General features: G+C 48.7%; 1 protein-coding gene across 2 annotated transcripts; it reads left to right on the forward strand.

Annotated features, from left to right (window-relative positions):
- The first annotated feature begins 35 nt into the window (after positions 1–35).
- Positions 36–15497, forward strand: LOC109426577 (RNA exonuclease 5). Of its 2 annotated transcripts, none has more exons than XM_019702111.3 (3): positions 36–196; positions 432–1303; positions 14299–15497. In XM_019702111.3, the coding sequence occupies exons 2-3, from the start codon at positions 508–510 to the stop codon at positions 15381–15383; spliced, it is 1881 nt and encodes a 626-aa protein (XP_019557656.2). In that variant the 5' UTR covers positions 36–196; positions 432–507; the 3' UTR covers positions 15384–15497. The 2 variants fall into 2 exon arrangements, with proteins under 2 accessions (XP_019557656.2, XP_019557655.2); XM_019702110.3 differs by having other exon boundaries at positions 40–196; positions 387–1303.

Raw genomic sequence — 15497 nt, forward strand, 5'->3', positions numbered from 1 at the left:
AGATCGCCGCTTTCTGCCTCTCACTCGCTCGCTTCGCTGCTGCTGTCAGGAAGCGTCAGGTCAGAAAAAAGTCGTGTAAAGTGCTTGCCAAGAAATGGCGTTGTGGTGATGTGCAAAATTTCAGTTCTGGCACGAGGCTCAGGTTTTTACTGTTGAAAGTGGTACAATTCGTGTGATTTGCATCTAATTCGATACGGTAAGTTGGCGTTCGGTGAATTGTGGTGTTTTTCGCTGGAATTACTTCGTGTCTGCCGGCAAAATCCGGTGATAAAATCCACCGGTGGAATATCGATCTGCGGCGCCATTTTTTCTTCGACCCGCCGCCGTCGTGTTCTTTGTGCTATGCGTTACCAGTGATGAAAATTTCTCGCTTTCGTTCCGTGCAGCAAACGAATGAAAGTATCCAACCTGACATTGCTTTCGTCTTCCAGCGCTACTGGTTCCGTTAGCAAAAAGGAACAGCGTCTGGAACGCAAAAAGCGGAAAATCCTCGCCCTGGCCGAGGTAATGCACTTGAATGAGCGAGACAGGGCTAGTCGTGCTAGTGCTGCTGCTACTGCTGCCCCGCTCTCTCCAATCGATGTAGTCAGTTCAGTTTCCGAGCTAGCACAGGAAGGTTCTCAAGAGCAAGAACCGGATCAGAAAAAGCCAAAGTTGGAAGACGTAGATTACCGAACTCTGAAAGCGGCAGTGAATCAGAAACGCGACAGAATGCGGAACATTCCGAAACTTCGTCTTAAGGAGGTGGGCGAGGAAGCATTGATGAAGACCAAGCCGGAAGAGCGAGTTCCGCTACTGCTGGATGACATTCAAGCACTGTTAATGTACACCCTGTTGCGGACCGATTCCCCCACAAATCCGAGTCGCTGGGCGGCCCTCGAGAAATCGGCCAAACTAACGCACACCACCGTGCTGCTGATCGAGGGACTCACTTCGGACGATTTCACCGAATATGAAGCCGATTTCAAAGAGTGCAAGCAAATTTTCCACCACATCCTGCAGGTAGTGACCCCGAGCGACCGGCTCGTAGACGAGCTGGCATGCATCCCGCTAAGCGATTCGCACAAAGACATCCTGCTGGCCGAGTACGGTTCCCTGGAGGCCGCTATGCTAGCCTGCAAAGACAATCTCCTGATTAGGAAAAGCATTTTCAACAACATCGGTCTGGAGCTACCGGATGGCACCAATGGGGAGAACGAGTACGACGAAGCGGATCTTCCGCCGGGGGACAAATTCCCGCGAACACAGCTGCTGCTGTCTCCAATCCAGATGATCAACGAAGATTATCCGTTGCCGCTGACGGGTGAGTTTTTTTTCTTATTGTTCTTTGTGCCTTTCTCATATACCAAATTGTTTATATAAACATTAGCTGGAAATTGACCTCTCAACAAACAAGATAAACCCAAACCGTTGAGCTCGATTGGATACATTTTACACGATCATGCTGATCTATACAAAATTATATTTCGATTGTCAGACGGTTGGGTTTAAGAGATTGACTTCGTTAGTCTGTCTTCTCGATCAACATAATCATCTGCCATTTTGAACTTTTTTGAACCTTGTCTCAAATGTAGGGGAATTTTTAATTTAAAATACCTACTCACACTTAAAAAAATCTTCACGGCCGATTTACCTGAAAATAGATGATTTTTATTCATTCTTCATAAGGCGTATATTTGCGGATTTGTAAGGAACTCACATTCTTGTGAAATAATGTTTACCTGACCGTCAGGTAGACAACACGTGATATAGATAGCATTTTTTCGGGACTTACACTCGGTTCTCCTATGAGACGCCAACACCCACTTTACGCTCACCGCATTTTCTAGGCTGTCTTCTAACGAATTTCGTTCTTCGTTTTTGATATGTGACAAGCCTATACTCACAGACAAACAGACGTAACACTCCGAACACTTTTTGATTCAAAACATAGTTACGGATGCACCTGTAGGGTTCATGATAAATAATAATAAATACTAAGATACTACTTTACTTTCAGTCCTGGATACCCATGGTGGTGCAGAGGGCCGAATTGAAAGATCTCCATCCTGGGCGATTGCTAATCATCGCCTTGACTTGTGGCCAGTTCAAATTTCTGTCAACTTGCTTGATTTCGTTGTTGAGGCTGCGCCGCCATGAGCCTCTAGGTCTGCCTCTGCTGCGATGTCCAACTGGGTTTCAGCCTAACACTTGTTTGCAGATTTCGTTCCCGCTCCTGCGTAGTGTGGCCGACCCACCTCCACTTTCGCTTCCGATGTTCTGTCGTTATCGGCTTCTGATTACATCGACGATGGAGCTCCACGTTGGAAATCCAATTGTGAGGCCACCATGTACGAATTATATACCGCAGGCATCTATTGATGAAGACCTGCAGCCGTTGAGTGTTCTCCACTGATACACACCAGGTTTCACTGGCGTATACTGCCACCACTCGCATAACAGTCCCATCTTTGCTGGGTTTCCTATTCATATGAGACTGTCTTGCGAGTGGGGGCAGTATAGCAGCACAAATTTCATGTTCGAGTTGAAAATTCGGATTTTGGTGCGTCGTCTAATATGATTGCTTTTCCATACATTTCTAAAACTCGCAAAGGTACCCCCGCCTTCTTGATCCGTGCACCTATGTCGATTAGACCGGCCACCGGCCCACATTTCTATGAGACGAAAAAAAGTTTTCAAAATTCACGGGGCACCCTCTAAAATTGTGCTTTTGGATGAGAAGAACAAACTGTGAAAGATTAAGCTCAATCGGTTAAAAACTGAGCTGGCACATATGAGTTGAAGGTTTGTATGGGATGTTCAGTCGAAATATATGGGAAATTGGATGACCTCCCGTCTCTGATACGGCACGCCGGTTTGGCAAGTTCGATTTGGTTCAGAATTGAACGAATGGTAGCTGAGATCCTAAGGAACAACTTAGTAGAAGACCATACCATGATAAAACTTAATTGAATTACGGTTTCAGCTAACGAAACCAGAGTGAGGACATCTTCCCCCGTTTACACTCTGTTGTTACATGCAGCACGTGTTTGCCGTTCGAAACCTGCACATTACATCATAGGCGGCTATCACTCGGTCCATCGTCGCTTCGATCAACCGTGTCAATTTATCCGGGAATCCGTATTCGTGCATAATCTGCCATAGCTGTTCTCGATCGATTGTATCATACGCCGATTTGAAATCGATGAACAAGTGATGTGTGGGCACGTTGTATTCGCGGCATTTCTGCAACACCTGGCGGATGGCGAACATCTGGTCCGTTGTAGCGCGTTCACCCATGAATCCAGCCTGATATTTCCCCACGAACTCTCTTGCAATCGGTGATAGACGGCGGCATAAAATTTGAGAGAGTATCTTGTAGGCAGCGCTCAGTAGTGTGATCGCGCGGTAGTTCCCGCAATCCAACTTGTCGCCCTTTTTTGTAGGTGGGACACACGATACCTTCCATCCATTCCTCCGGTAATACTTCCTTCTCCCAAATCTTGGTAATGACCCAGTGTAGTGCTCTCACCAGTGCTTCTCCACCGTATTTTAGAAGCGCGCTTGGTAGTTGATCTGCTCCAGCGGCTTTGTTGTTTTTCAACCGGCCAACTTCCTCCTCAATCTCTTGGAGGTCAGGGGTCGGAAGCCTTCATCCTGTGCACACTCCTAGATCTGTTACCACGCCACCTTCGGTACTTGCAACGTCGTCATTAAGGTGTTCATCGTAATGCTGCCGCCACCTTTCGACCACCTCACGCTCGCTCGTGAGAATATTCCCGTGATTATCTCGGCACATGTCGGCTTGTGGCACAAAGCCTCTGCGCGAGCGGTTCAGCTTCTCGTAGAACTTTCGTGTGTCCTTAGCGCGGTACAGCTCTTCCATCGCTTCGCGATCTCGTTCTTCTTGCTGGCGCTTCTTCATCCGGAAGACTGATTTCTGACTGTTCCGCGCCTGTCTGTAAAGTGCCTCATACGCTCTCGTACGGTGTGCTGGCTGTTATCATTCGATACGGCGTGCAGGCTGTTTCGCCCGATTACCGGTCTGTACATTTCCTCCCTTCCTACCTGCGGGTTCATATCGCCGACAACGATTTTCACGTCACGAGGAGAGCAACCATCGTACCTATGTTTGCTCTAACTGCACGTAGAACGCTTCTTTCTCGTCATCAGGTCTCCCTTCGTGTGGGCAGTGAACGTTGATGATGCTGTAGTTGAAAAACAGCCCTTAACTCTTAACATGCACATCCTTGCGTTGATCGGCTGCCACCCGATCACACGTTGTCGCATCTTGCCCAACACTATAAATCCTGTTCCCAGTTCATTGGTGGTGTCACAGCTTTGGTAGAAGGTAGCCGCTAGATGGCCGCTTTTCCACACTTTCTGTCCAGTCCAACAAAGTTCCTGTAACGCCACGATGTCGAAGTTGCGGGGATGTAGTTCGTCGTAGACTATCCTGCCACATCCTGCGAAACCGAGTGACTTGAAATTCCATGTTCCAAGTTTCCAATCGTAGTCCTTATTTCGTCGCGTGGGTCTTAGCCGATTGTATCGAGTCGTATTTTCTCCTATGTTATTCGAAATGGGGATTTTTACGGGTGGCTTATTGGACCTACGCCAACACTCCTGTCTCGCTGGAGGGCCATCGTGCCAGTTCTGTTTAACACTGGGACGACCACACTGATGGATTTATGGATGGAACCATCTTGGATTAAGTTGGGTGTGGTGCAGCGTTTCTTACTCAGCCGCTGGATGCCAGAACAGACGCTATTTGAGCCGCACCTCCTTGGTGTCATTGTTGCCACAAAACTCTGCAAACAGCTCTCCGTTTTCGCTCATTTCCCCGAGACCATGGCGTCCCATGACGTGCTCATAGCCCGGATTGTCGGAACCTGAGACGAGACTCGCGAAGACGGTCTTCTTTGTCTCCACTTTGTTATTTTTTTCTTCTTCCTATCTGTGTTGACGACATTATGTTTTGGGCTGGTGGTTCAAACACGTACGTGACCGCATCACCTCACATGCAGTGTGACTGAATCCCATTCACGCACAAAATCATGTTGAGGTGAAATTTTGCATCGCCAACAATTGCCAAGCAAAGTAATCATTGGAATATTTTGTTTTCAATTTATTTTTGACAGTACAGGAGAAGAAAATGCTGCTCGGAGTGAATTTTGGCTTCAGAATTTATCTCGGATAGCAATACTTTCCTCGTTTTAGGTAACGTAATCAAACGGGCTACAACTGACAGCTCAGTTGGGCTGCACTTGACGTTGCTTTTTTTCCTCTTCGCGAGTCTCGTCTCAGGTCGGAACCAACCTTCGCGTTGATGTCATTTTGAGGATCTTGATAATATCACCCTTCGGAATCTTATCCACAACAGCCATCATTCAGTTGACTGTAAAAGTTCTCTTTGTCATGCAATTCGGCAGCATCGGTTGGCGCGTAACATTGGATCATGGTAAGGTTTCGAACCTGTGTTCTGAAACTGGCTACATTTATCCTCTCATTAATAGGTTCTCACTTCATGAGCGCAGCGTTGGCGTGAGCGCTGAGCAGGAAACCAAATCCACGGTGGTGAGGAGCATGTTCATCTCGAATGCCAGAGTATAGCAGAATTTGACCCAACGTCAATCTGTGTTCTTCAAAGTTCAGCGAACAGACTTCGTTCCTTACTCCTAGGATCTCAAGCTTCATACGGTATACCTCATTGGCTAGTTGTGTCAGTTTATCCTGCTGGGCCAGAGTTAATACATGCCAAGTTCCAATTCTTGTTCGTTGTTTCGCGCTAAACGTCGTTGCCGTTGAATCAGTTCGTAATCTTTCATTGTCGGTTTCTGTAGGGGTTTTTGGGTTTCGGAAACAGAAGGTTGTTGGCCTAAGGTCCCCTATCTACCGAGGTCTGGTACGTTTGGCATAACGAATATGTGAGAAAAATTAAAGAACAGCCTTCAACGGAAAGAAGACAAACTTGTTAGTGGTGCATCATATTGGATCTCTTAATTTCGAAATAACCTTTTGCTTGCATGGATTTGATTTTTTTCCGGAATGCCAAACGTCCTCTATGCCAAATGTCTATTATGTCTAACGTCCTTTAAGCCAAACAGCTTTCCCAACAAACATTTTTGCTATACAAGAGTGGAACAACCCACCCTTAAGAAAACTTTAGCTTAAGAAACTGTTATTCAACTTATTCTGTTACTTTTTTTTTTTTTTTTTTTTTTTTTTTTTTTTTTTCCTTCTAAACCATAGGGGGATAATCTGCTCAACAGACACCCTAACAGAAGGTTAGGGTAGTGTAGGTCTGACAGGCCGTCTTCTACAACAAAAGTAAAATCCAGGACTACTCTCTCCTCGTACCCACTAAACCATTCCTATGGTCGCCAAACCCTACGTCTCTCCGGAACCACCAAGAAGGTATTGCTTCAGAGAGGGGCTAGTGCACATCGCACCCACAAGGTTAGCTGCGTAGCCTGCAGCAACGAACATCGATGACTCGCTTTGGAGAGTCCATCACGGTAGAATGCTGGCGCTTAGCCAGTTTCCCGAGTGGTCCTCGCCACTCCCTTTGTCCTCGGAAGGCGGGCAGGGTCAACCCCGCCCGCGCCCTACTGCTGAGCGGACATCAAGAACTGATGCCCACGTGCAACCCGATCTGACCTGCCCGTAAGGAAGGGTATCACTACCCTTCAGGCCCTATCAGATGCACCCGTAGGTTGCAGACAGCAGGATCTCACCTACCCCGACCCTTGCCGGGGACCCCTTTCCAACCGCGGGCTCGGATCCAACCCAGTAGACCGACGCCACGACAGCACCGCTACCGGGACTTCCTCTCCGCGGCCACTTAATCGTTGTAAGGGTCGATCTCGACCGCAGGGCACCGGTATGACCTACGAAGCCGACTCCGAACCCCTGGACCACCTCTTGTACTGCATCTGGACTAGCCATTCTCCGAGTCCACGCGCCACCTCCTCTGTAGCTCCCAGACGATGTGGGTAATAGCCGTTGAAACGGCGTTCCAGCCAAACTCATCCCTACACATCCTCTGGACCAAGTTGTCCGGAGTTGTGTCCTCCCCGCATGTGGCAAGCATGCGGTCACGCATTGTGCGAAAACGCGGGCACACGAACAAAACGTGTTCCGCCGTTTCCTCTAAACCATTGCACACTGGGCATTCGGGAGAATCCGCATGCCCGAAACGGTGTAGATACTGTCGGAAGCAACCATGACCTGTAAGGACCTGTGTCAGGTGGAATGTGACTTCCCCATGGCGCCTATTAATCCAACTATCTACCCTCGGTATCAACCTATAGGTCCACCTTCCTTTGGTGGAACTGTCCCACGCGCGCTGCCATTTGACCATAGAGGCCATCCTGACAGTCCTGCGTATGCCTCTTGTGCCGCGCATTTCGAAGCACTCCATGTCCTCACTGATAAGAATGCTGATAGGCACCATACCAGTAATGACGCAGAGAGCGTCGTGTGACACGGTACGGTACGCGCTCGCAACCCTCAGGCACATAAGCCTGTAAGTACTTTCCAGCTTCCGTCGGTAGCATTTAGTACTTAGCGCGGTGCCCCACGCCGGGCCGCCATACCTAAGTATGGATGTAGCAACACTAGCCAGAAGCTTGCGCTTACTGGCGTACACCGCAGAGCTATTGGACATCATCCGGGACAGTGCCGCAATAGCTGTGGAGGCTCTTTTACAGGCATAATCGACGTGGCTACCGAAGGTAAGCTTATCGTCGATCATCACGCCCAAGTGTTTGACGGAGCGCTTTGACAGGATAGTACAGTCTCCTACACTGATCTCCGTCTGCTGCTCCGACTTCAGGTTGTTAACAACCGTCACCTCTGTCTTGTGGTGAGCCAGCTCCAGTTTCCTGGACCGCATCCACGCCTCCACAACTTTGATCGAGTGGTTGGTAGTCAACTTTACCTCCTCGATCGTTTCACCGTAAACTTCGAGCGTAATGTCGTCGGCAAATCCGACAATCACCACTCCCACTGGATACTCTAACCTCAACACCTCGTCGTACATGACATTCCATAACACCGGACCCAGGATGGAACCTTGCGGGACTCCTGAGGTTATGTGAAAGCACTTCCGACCCACCTCCGTGTCGTAGACTAGTACACGATTCTGAAAGTAACTTCCGAGAATCTTGTACAGGTACTCCGGTATCCCCAGACGCAAGAGCGCATCGGCAATAGCAGACCAGCTGGCGCTATTAAACGCATTCCTTACATCCAGAGTCACTACCGCGCAAAAGCGAATTCCCCTCCTCTTAGGCTCGAGTGCTTTCTCGGCGGTTTTTGTAACCGACAAGATAGCGTCTACGGTGGACCTACCCTTCCGGAAGCCGTACTGGTTACTCGAAAGACCATTTTCGCCCTCGGTGAACCGCAACATTCTATTGAGGATGATCTTTTCGAGCACCTTCCCCGCCGTGTCAATCAAGCATATTGGTCTATATGCCGACGGGTCTCCGGGTGGTTTCCCCGCCTTTGGCAATAGTACCAGGCTTTGCCTCTTCCAAGCTTCTGGGAAAACTCCCTCGTCCAGGCATTTCTGCATAGCAGACCTGAACATCTCGGGAGCCTCTGCAATAGCTACTTTTAAGGCCAGGTTCGGAACTCCGTCCGGACCTGGGGCCTTACCTACGCTAAGGGACTTAGCTATCCCCGCAAGTTCCACATCGGTGACCCTCTCCTCATCGCCAGCCCCAGTCCCCGGCTGTCCTACGAAAGGAGGCCAAGGACTAGGATCATGACGCGGAAAAAGTCCTCCAATGATCCCCTCCAACATCTCTGGAGATTGCTCTGTAGGAGCCATCACACCTCTCGTCTTGGCCATAACGATCCTGTAGGCGTCACCCCACGGGTTCGTATTGGCACTCTGACAGAGACCCTCAAAGCAGGCCTTTTTGCTTGCTCTTATCTCGGTCTTAAGCGCGGCTTTTGCAGCGGCGAACACCACCCGCCGTTCGTTTCGCTCTTCCTCTGATCGTGCTCGCTGCATCCGCCGCCTAGCCCGTAGGCAGGCGCGGCGCAGGTCCGCAATCGCGTCGGTCCACCAGTAAGCCGGTGGCCTCCCATTTCTAGGGTGGACTCGCCTAGGCATGGTCGCATCACACGCACGTGAGAGCACCGCTACCAGCTCGTCGCCGTCTAAACCGATTAAGTTTCGCTCACGGCGGAGCGCCTCCCTAAATACCCCTTCGTTGAAGTATGATGTCTTCCACCTGCGAGGGCTTGGCCTTGGCCTAGCCGCCTCTTCTTCTATCCGCTGTCTGCTGTTATTGTAGTCGATACTGTAGCGAACCGCCAGGTGGTCGCTGTGAGTGTAGCCATTATCTACTCTCCAGTTCGAACTACTTGTTAGGCCAGGACTACAAAAGGTCACGTCAATAATTGACTCCGCTCCGTTTCGACTAAAGGTACTCTTGGTACCGACATTAGCCAAGTCGACATCTAAGATGGCCAGTGTTTCTAGCAGGATCTGACCCCGCTGGTTCGTGAAACGGCTTCCCCATTCTACGGCCCAGGCATTAAAGTCGCCCGCTATTACCACCGGCCTTCGCCCTGTTAGCACGGTCGTTAAGCGGTCCAGCATTTGCGTGAACTGCTCGATCGGCCACCGCGGAGGCGCATAACAGCTACAGAAGAAGACCCCGTTTACTTTGGCGACCACGAAGCCCTCATAGGTAGTAGACACCAACTCCTGAACGGGGTATTTACCCGTCGTCCATATCGCCGCCATTTTTCTGGTCCCATCCGCGACCCAGTTGCCGTTGCCGGCGGGTACTCGGTATGGGTCCGATATGATGGCGATATCCGTCTCCCACTCAGAAACTGCCTGACAAAGCAGTTGCTGAGCCGCATCACAGTGGTTTAGGTTCAGCTGCGTTACCTGCACTGTGATTTGTTGTTCACTGCGGCTTTCTTGAAGGCCGGGCACCTTGGACCACCCATCGGATGTCTGTTGTTCGAGGATTTCCCGGTACAGATCATGCAGATGGGCGGACTCGTGCAGCTTTGGGCCTTATGACCTTCAGCGCCGCATCGCTTGCACAGTTTGCGCCTGTCGGGGCCTTTGCAGTCCCACGACTTGTGTCCTGGTTCCAGACACCTGAAGCAAACCTCTGGTGGCTCGTGGAATGTCAGGTGACATACACACCAACCCACCTTTATGCTCCCTACTTTAACGGACTTTTTGACGTCCGCCACAGGTAGCTGAACCAAAGCTATCTGTGTCCCTGCTGGCCCTTTCCGTAGCTTAACGGCTGCGGCGGCCACCTGCACATCGCACTGTTGCCGCAGTGCCGTGACGAGCTCTTCCACTTCGGTGATCTCATCGATGTCTTTGACCTTCAGAGTCGCCTCATGTGTCAGAGCCCTCACCTGCACACCCTCACCAAGGACCTCTTCTGCCAGCCTCTTATAGGCGGCGCCCTTGTGCTCCTTCTGGCGCTTCAGCTCCAGGATCATCTCGCCCGTACGAGTACGTCTAATACTGCGTACGTCGGCTCCAAGACCCTCAAGCTTGGCGTCGCTTCGCATCATCTTCAAGACGTCCGAGTACTTGGACTGTTCCGTCTTGATGACGATAGCGTCGCCTTTTTCGCGCTTGGCACCTGCCCTCCTACGCCTTGGCTTGGCGTCCTGCGCTACTACCTGCGGATTCGCCTTCTTCTTCCTCTTCCGCTCTACCTTCGTCCAAGGGGGGTCCACCCCTTGGATCGCCCTACTCTGTGGCTGTTGAGGGCCCACTAGCGGTCGCAACCCCTTGTTCCCATCGTTCCGGGACGGGCCAGCCTTTTCAGGCCCACCCTTCCCAGCTTTCCGGGAACCCTGGCTGGGGTCCGACCTTCCGGCATTATTACCGACTTTCGGGGTAATGATTCGCCTGGCCTTGCGGGCACCGCCAGACAGCTCCTCACCTGACGGTTGCCTCGCCCGCTTCTGCGATTGCTTGCCCCGTTTGTCGCGAGCAGTCGCTTCCGCCTTATTCGGACTTCCTGCGAAGGAGAAGGCCTCCGTTTGGGTAAACTTCGGCACTTTCTCATTTGCAGGCTCCGCTGCTGCAGCAGTCAGCAACGCGAGTGCCGCGTGCTCCTGCTTGGCATTGTCGATCGACGCCCTAAGTCGAAGCAAGGCCGTTTTCAGGTCCTTGCTTATATTCGACTTAGTGGACGCAAAGTCGATGATTTTGCCAAGCTGCTGCTCAGCCACCTCTATTGCGGACCGTCCTTTGGATCCTCGGTTGACGGCCCTCAACAACCACGCTCCGTCCATAACCTCCACCGGCTGGCTTGCCGGGAAGTGGACTGGAGCACCCACGCTTGAGCTGCGTACGCAACTCCCAGCGCCTATCTCCTCACTTCTCCTTGTCGGAGATCTCATCAACCCGCTTCTTGCGAAGGGGTTGATCCCACCACTACTATCTGCTACACTTGATTTCTGTATTGGTTTGTTACTCATATTTTATTCCCACGAGTCGCACGAGAAAGAATGTCCACCACGCCAGAGCTCTGCATTAACGCGGTAAGGGACAGCTTACTGTGGGGGGTGCCCAGGTGCCCCACAGGCTCCGTTAAAGATCGAGCATCTTTTTCACCCCCTCGATCACTCATTCCTCGGCACGGGTCGCTTGACACCTTGAATTGGGGTTAGTAGTCCTATTCTTAGCCGGCAACTACGCGGCTGACTCGCAAGCGGGGGGTGCGTCAGGCCCCAGGACATCCGTCCCTGCTGCCTGCTTACTTGGGTTATGCGAAACGTACCAGACCCATCTACCGTGGTTGGGATTGCCACCTTAGATATAACTTCCGGTGAAGGAGCATTTTTCATATTCAGCCGCTGGATAACAGAACAGACGCTGTTTGAGCCGCACCCCCTTGGAGAACAGACGCTCGAGACGTACATACTTCCTGCACTACGTAAGCTGCACTACCAGCTAAGTACACAACTCTTAGCAGGCGGTCTTTGTCATCGCTTGACTCGTGGAAGCATAAGGTAGAAATTTGTGAGGACAAGAGCTATGTTGGACGCTTCGCTTATCGACTCACCGTTTTGCAGCCCATATCGTCCTTCACAATCAGAGTTATTCCTCGCGTGTTGCCGCAGCTCTAGTTGATGACGTGATTGCCGAGCGTTTGGATCGGATATGAAGCGTGTTCAATATACCTCCTGCAGCGCTATGATGCCGAACACACGGTCCTTCGTATGCGGTTGCTCCCGCTGAAATTTAGAGAATGTCACTGCCGTGTGTAGCATGGCTGCCCCCATTACGGTGGGACAACCATGTTGCACACGCGAGGTCAGCTCCACGTTACCAAGCATCTAATCTTAGGTCTTTTTTGTACGCATGGGTTGTTGTTCACCTAGCATTTATCTAAATATACCATAAAATGTAGCACCAGTACTTACTTACTTACAGTCCTGATCACCCATAGTGGTGCAGAGGACCAAATTGCATTTATCCGCATACGATCACGACGCTTTTCTTGTGTTATGAAGTGTTACAGCAGACTCATGACAACTTCTTCATAATTATTATTATGTATAAACCTATTATTTCGATTTCATCCCTTGATTTTGGAGCCATGCATTTGTTCAAACACTTTAATGAATGGTTCTAAGACTATTTTTGAAATCCTACTTTCGAGAAATTCGATTCCTTTATGTGAAACAGAAAATCATTTGGGTTTTTGAGATAATCGGATGTGAAGAATTTTTAAGTGTTGAGGAGGTTACATATAGAGTATTTTGAATTTGTATTGAATAGATAAACTAACTGCTTGTTTGGGATATGCGTCATATCATAAAATTGCGTTTTGCATAACATATCTTGGGACAACAATTGTGAGTTCCTGATGAACTTTACGTGGCTCTTCATTCATTGGGTATTCAATGTTTCGTAAATTGCGATGCACCAAAGATGGTTAGAAGGAAAAAGATGAACGACTCCTGCTCCTAACAGGCGACACGAATAGCGCCGCTCTGGTGAGCCAACGTTCAACTAATACACTCTTAATGAATTTTTCGGAAAAATCTAAAAAATAACGCACAGGCAAATTCACGCTAAACTTTTTTTACACATTTCACACAGTCATGCGCAAGGTTATTATTGTAATTGCCAATAGATTTTTAATTCAATCAATCGATTCAGTGATGGGTGATGTTTAGCTTGATTTGAATGCTCCAATGTTCGACCACACGAATATGTTTGCCCAAATAATTCAATTTCAATTCATATGTAATGTGATTACTTTTTGTGTACATTAAGATGTTACATTACATAAGAATTGCAGACATACGCGCCAACTTCTGACGTATTTGGGAGAGCGAAGGAGGTGTGCAAGGCCTCTCAAAATAAATGAAATTCGGAAATTATCGACGCAGTTCATTCAATTTAGGCATATTCATGTGAAAATTAATGCATTTAGCTGAAAAAAATAATTTGATTTAGCTTCGTCTCCCAACTACACACTAAGATTCAGATGTTCCAGCTCAGTAATTTTTTCACTGAGTTCAGTATTTTTTCCATCTTTTTACTGAGTTTTCAACAGCAGATTTATTTCGGTACACTCGGTAATCGTATTTACCGTTCACCAGTAACGATATTTACCGTGCTTCAGTAACTTTTGACAGTTTGTGAGCTGAGCTCGGTAACACATTTACAGAATATCCGCAAAATAAATAACCGAGCGTACCGAGTTAAATCTGCTGTTGAGAACTCAGTAAAAAGATGGGGAATATACCGAGCTGATCTTAGTGTGTACGTCACAAGTTGGCGCTTATGATTGCAGATATCGAAGCTTTCAAATGCCTGGCACTGTAGTTTATCTTCGTGACTGGAAGTTCTTCAAAATATATTGGAAAAAATTTAAATGCAACCATACATGTGATGATCCCAATGTAGATTCGAAAATCATGAAAAATTACATATTATTAAAATTACTGAATCGTGTCATACAATTTCGGTACATTTAAATAATATTTTATGAGCAAAATATTTACAAAAAAAAAAATTGAATCAGATTTACTCGACGCAATTTTGTGTTACGCGGTTTTAGCGTGTTTTAATTGTGCCAAAATGGTACACGCTAACTTGAATCAAGCCATAAAGGATGTTTTTTTGCGCTTCTCACTCAACAGATGGCGGTAGTGTAGCATGCATAGTGTGTCTCCGGAGGAATGTATGGAAAAAAATAGAGTCGGTCATCTTTTTCCTTCTAACCATCTTTGGATGCACCCACAATTTTCCCCATAATTGACACCCAAACAATTTTGTCTCGTTGTCTCTGCCAGGAAGTCTCAAACATCGATACTCCGGATATGTGACCACTAACGATCACTACGCACCGGTTTCACCCAAATCGCCCATGTTCGGTCTGGATTGCGAAATGTGTAAGACCAGCATTGGCGCCTCGGAACTGACCCGAGTGTCCATCATCGACGAAGAGGGCAACGAGTTTTACGAAACTTTAGTACGGCCGGAGAACAAAATTGTCGATTATTTGACGCAATTTTCCGGCATCACCGCGGAGATGATGAGGAACGTGTCGAAAACGTTGAAAGACGTCCAGCAAGATCTGCGGAACAAGCTTCCGCCGGATGCGATACTGGTAGGTCAGTCCTTGAACTTCGATTTGAACGCCCTCAAGATGATGCACCCGTATGTGATAGATACCAGTATACTGTTCAACGTGACCGGAACTCCCGGCACGAAAAGTAAACTGAAAATACTGTCTCAAAAGTTTCTGAAACGGGACATCCAATGTTCCTCCGGGGGTCACAATTCGATCGAGGATTGTACGGCATCGTTGGAGTTGGTGAAACTCAAGTTGTCCAAAAATATCTATTTTGGTGATCAGTGGCTTCAGGATCGGCGAAATTATCACAAAAGGGTCAGCAGCAAGGTTGGAATCGCCACGCCCGAGGAGATTCAACGACTAGGGGAGAATTGCACTACGACCGAAATAACGGCCACCTTGTTCGGACACGCCCGCAAAAAGAATAAAAAGTCGGAAATCGTCACCAACGCGAACAATTTGGACAACTTTGCCAAATATTTCGGGGAAGCCATCCAGTCGAACGCCACGGCCAAGAATCTGCTCAGCTTCCAGAAGAAGGACGACGACGTAATGGCCGTTGAGCACACGATGACCAAGTGTCTTAACTACGACTTCAATCTTTGTTGTGTGCAACTGCAGCCGGAGGAAGTGGCCACCGTGGAAGCGAAGCGGGACAAAATCCAACAGGTTGATGGCTGGATCCGGAAACTGTTCGGTTCGATTTCGGTGAACGGACTGCTGGTGGTGCTTCTGGCCGGCGGCGAAGTGAACGAACGCAGCCGAATGGGGGTAGCCATGATCCAAACTAGGAAGGGTTAGGGAGAAAGGAGGGACGTGTTCGTTACTACATATATCTGTGTTGAATTCTTTAAGTTTAATTCGTTAAACCGAAATAAATCAGAGCAATGTTCTATCCTGATGTTACAATTGAAA

Source organism: Aedes albopictus, chromosome 2 (genome assembly GCF_035046485.1).
Source record: "Aedes albopictus strain Foshan chromosome 2, AalbF5, whole genome shotgun sequence".
In the NCBI taxonomy this organism is placed as follows: Eukaryota; Metazoa; Arthropoda; class Insecta; order Diptera; family Culicidae; genus Aedes; species Aedes albopictus.

Bases quoted from the DNA above. Each gene is read 5' to 3' on its own strand.
- LOC109426577 (XM_019702110.3), top strand. From the start codon at position 394: ATGAAAGTATCCAACCTGACATTGCTTTCGTCTTCCAGCGCTACTGGT. The intron at 1,304-14,298 runs GTGAGTTTTTTT...TGTCTCTGCCAG, and splicing joins TTATCCGTTGCCGCTGACGG to GAAGTCTCAAACATCGATAC.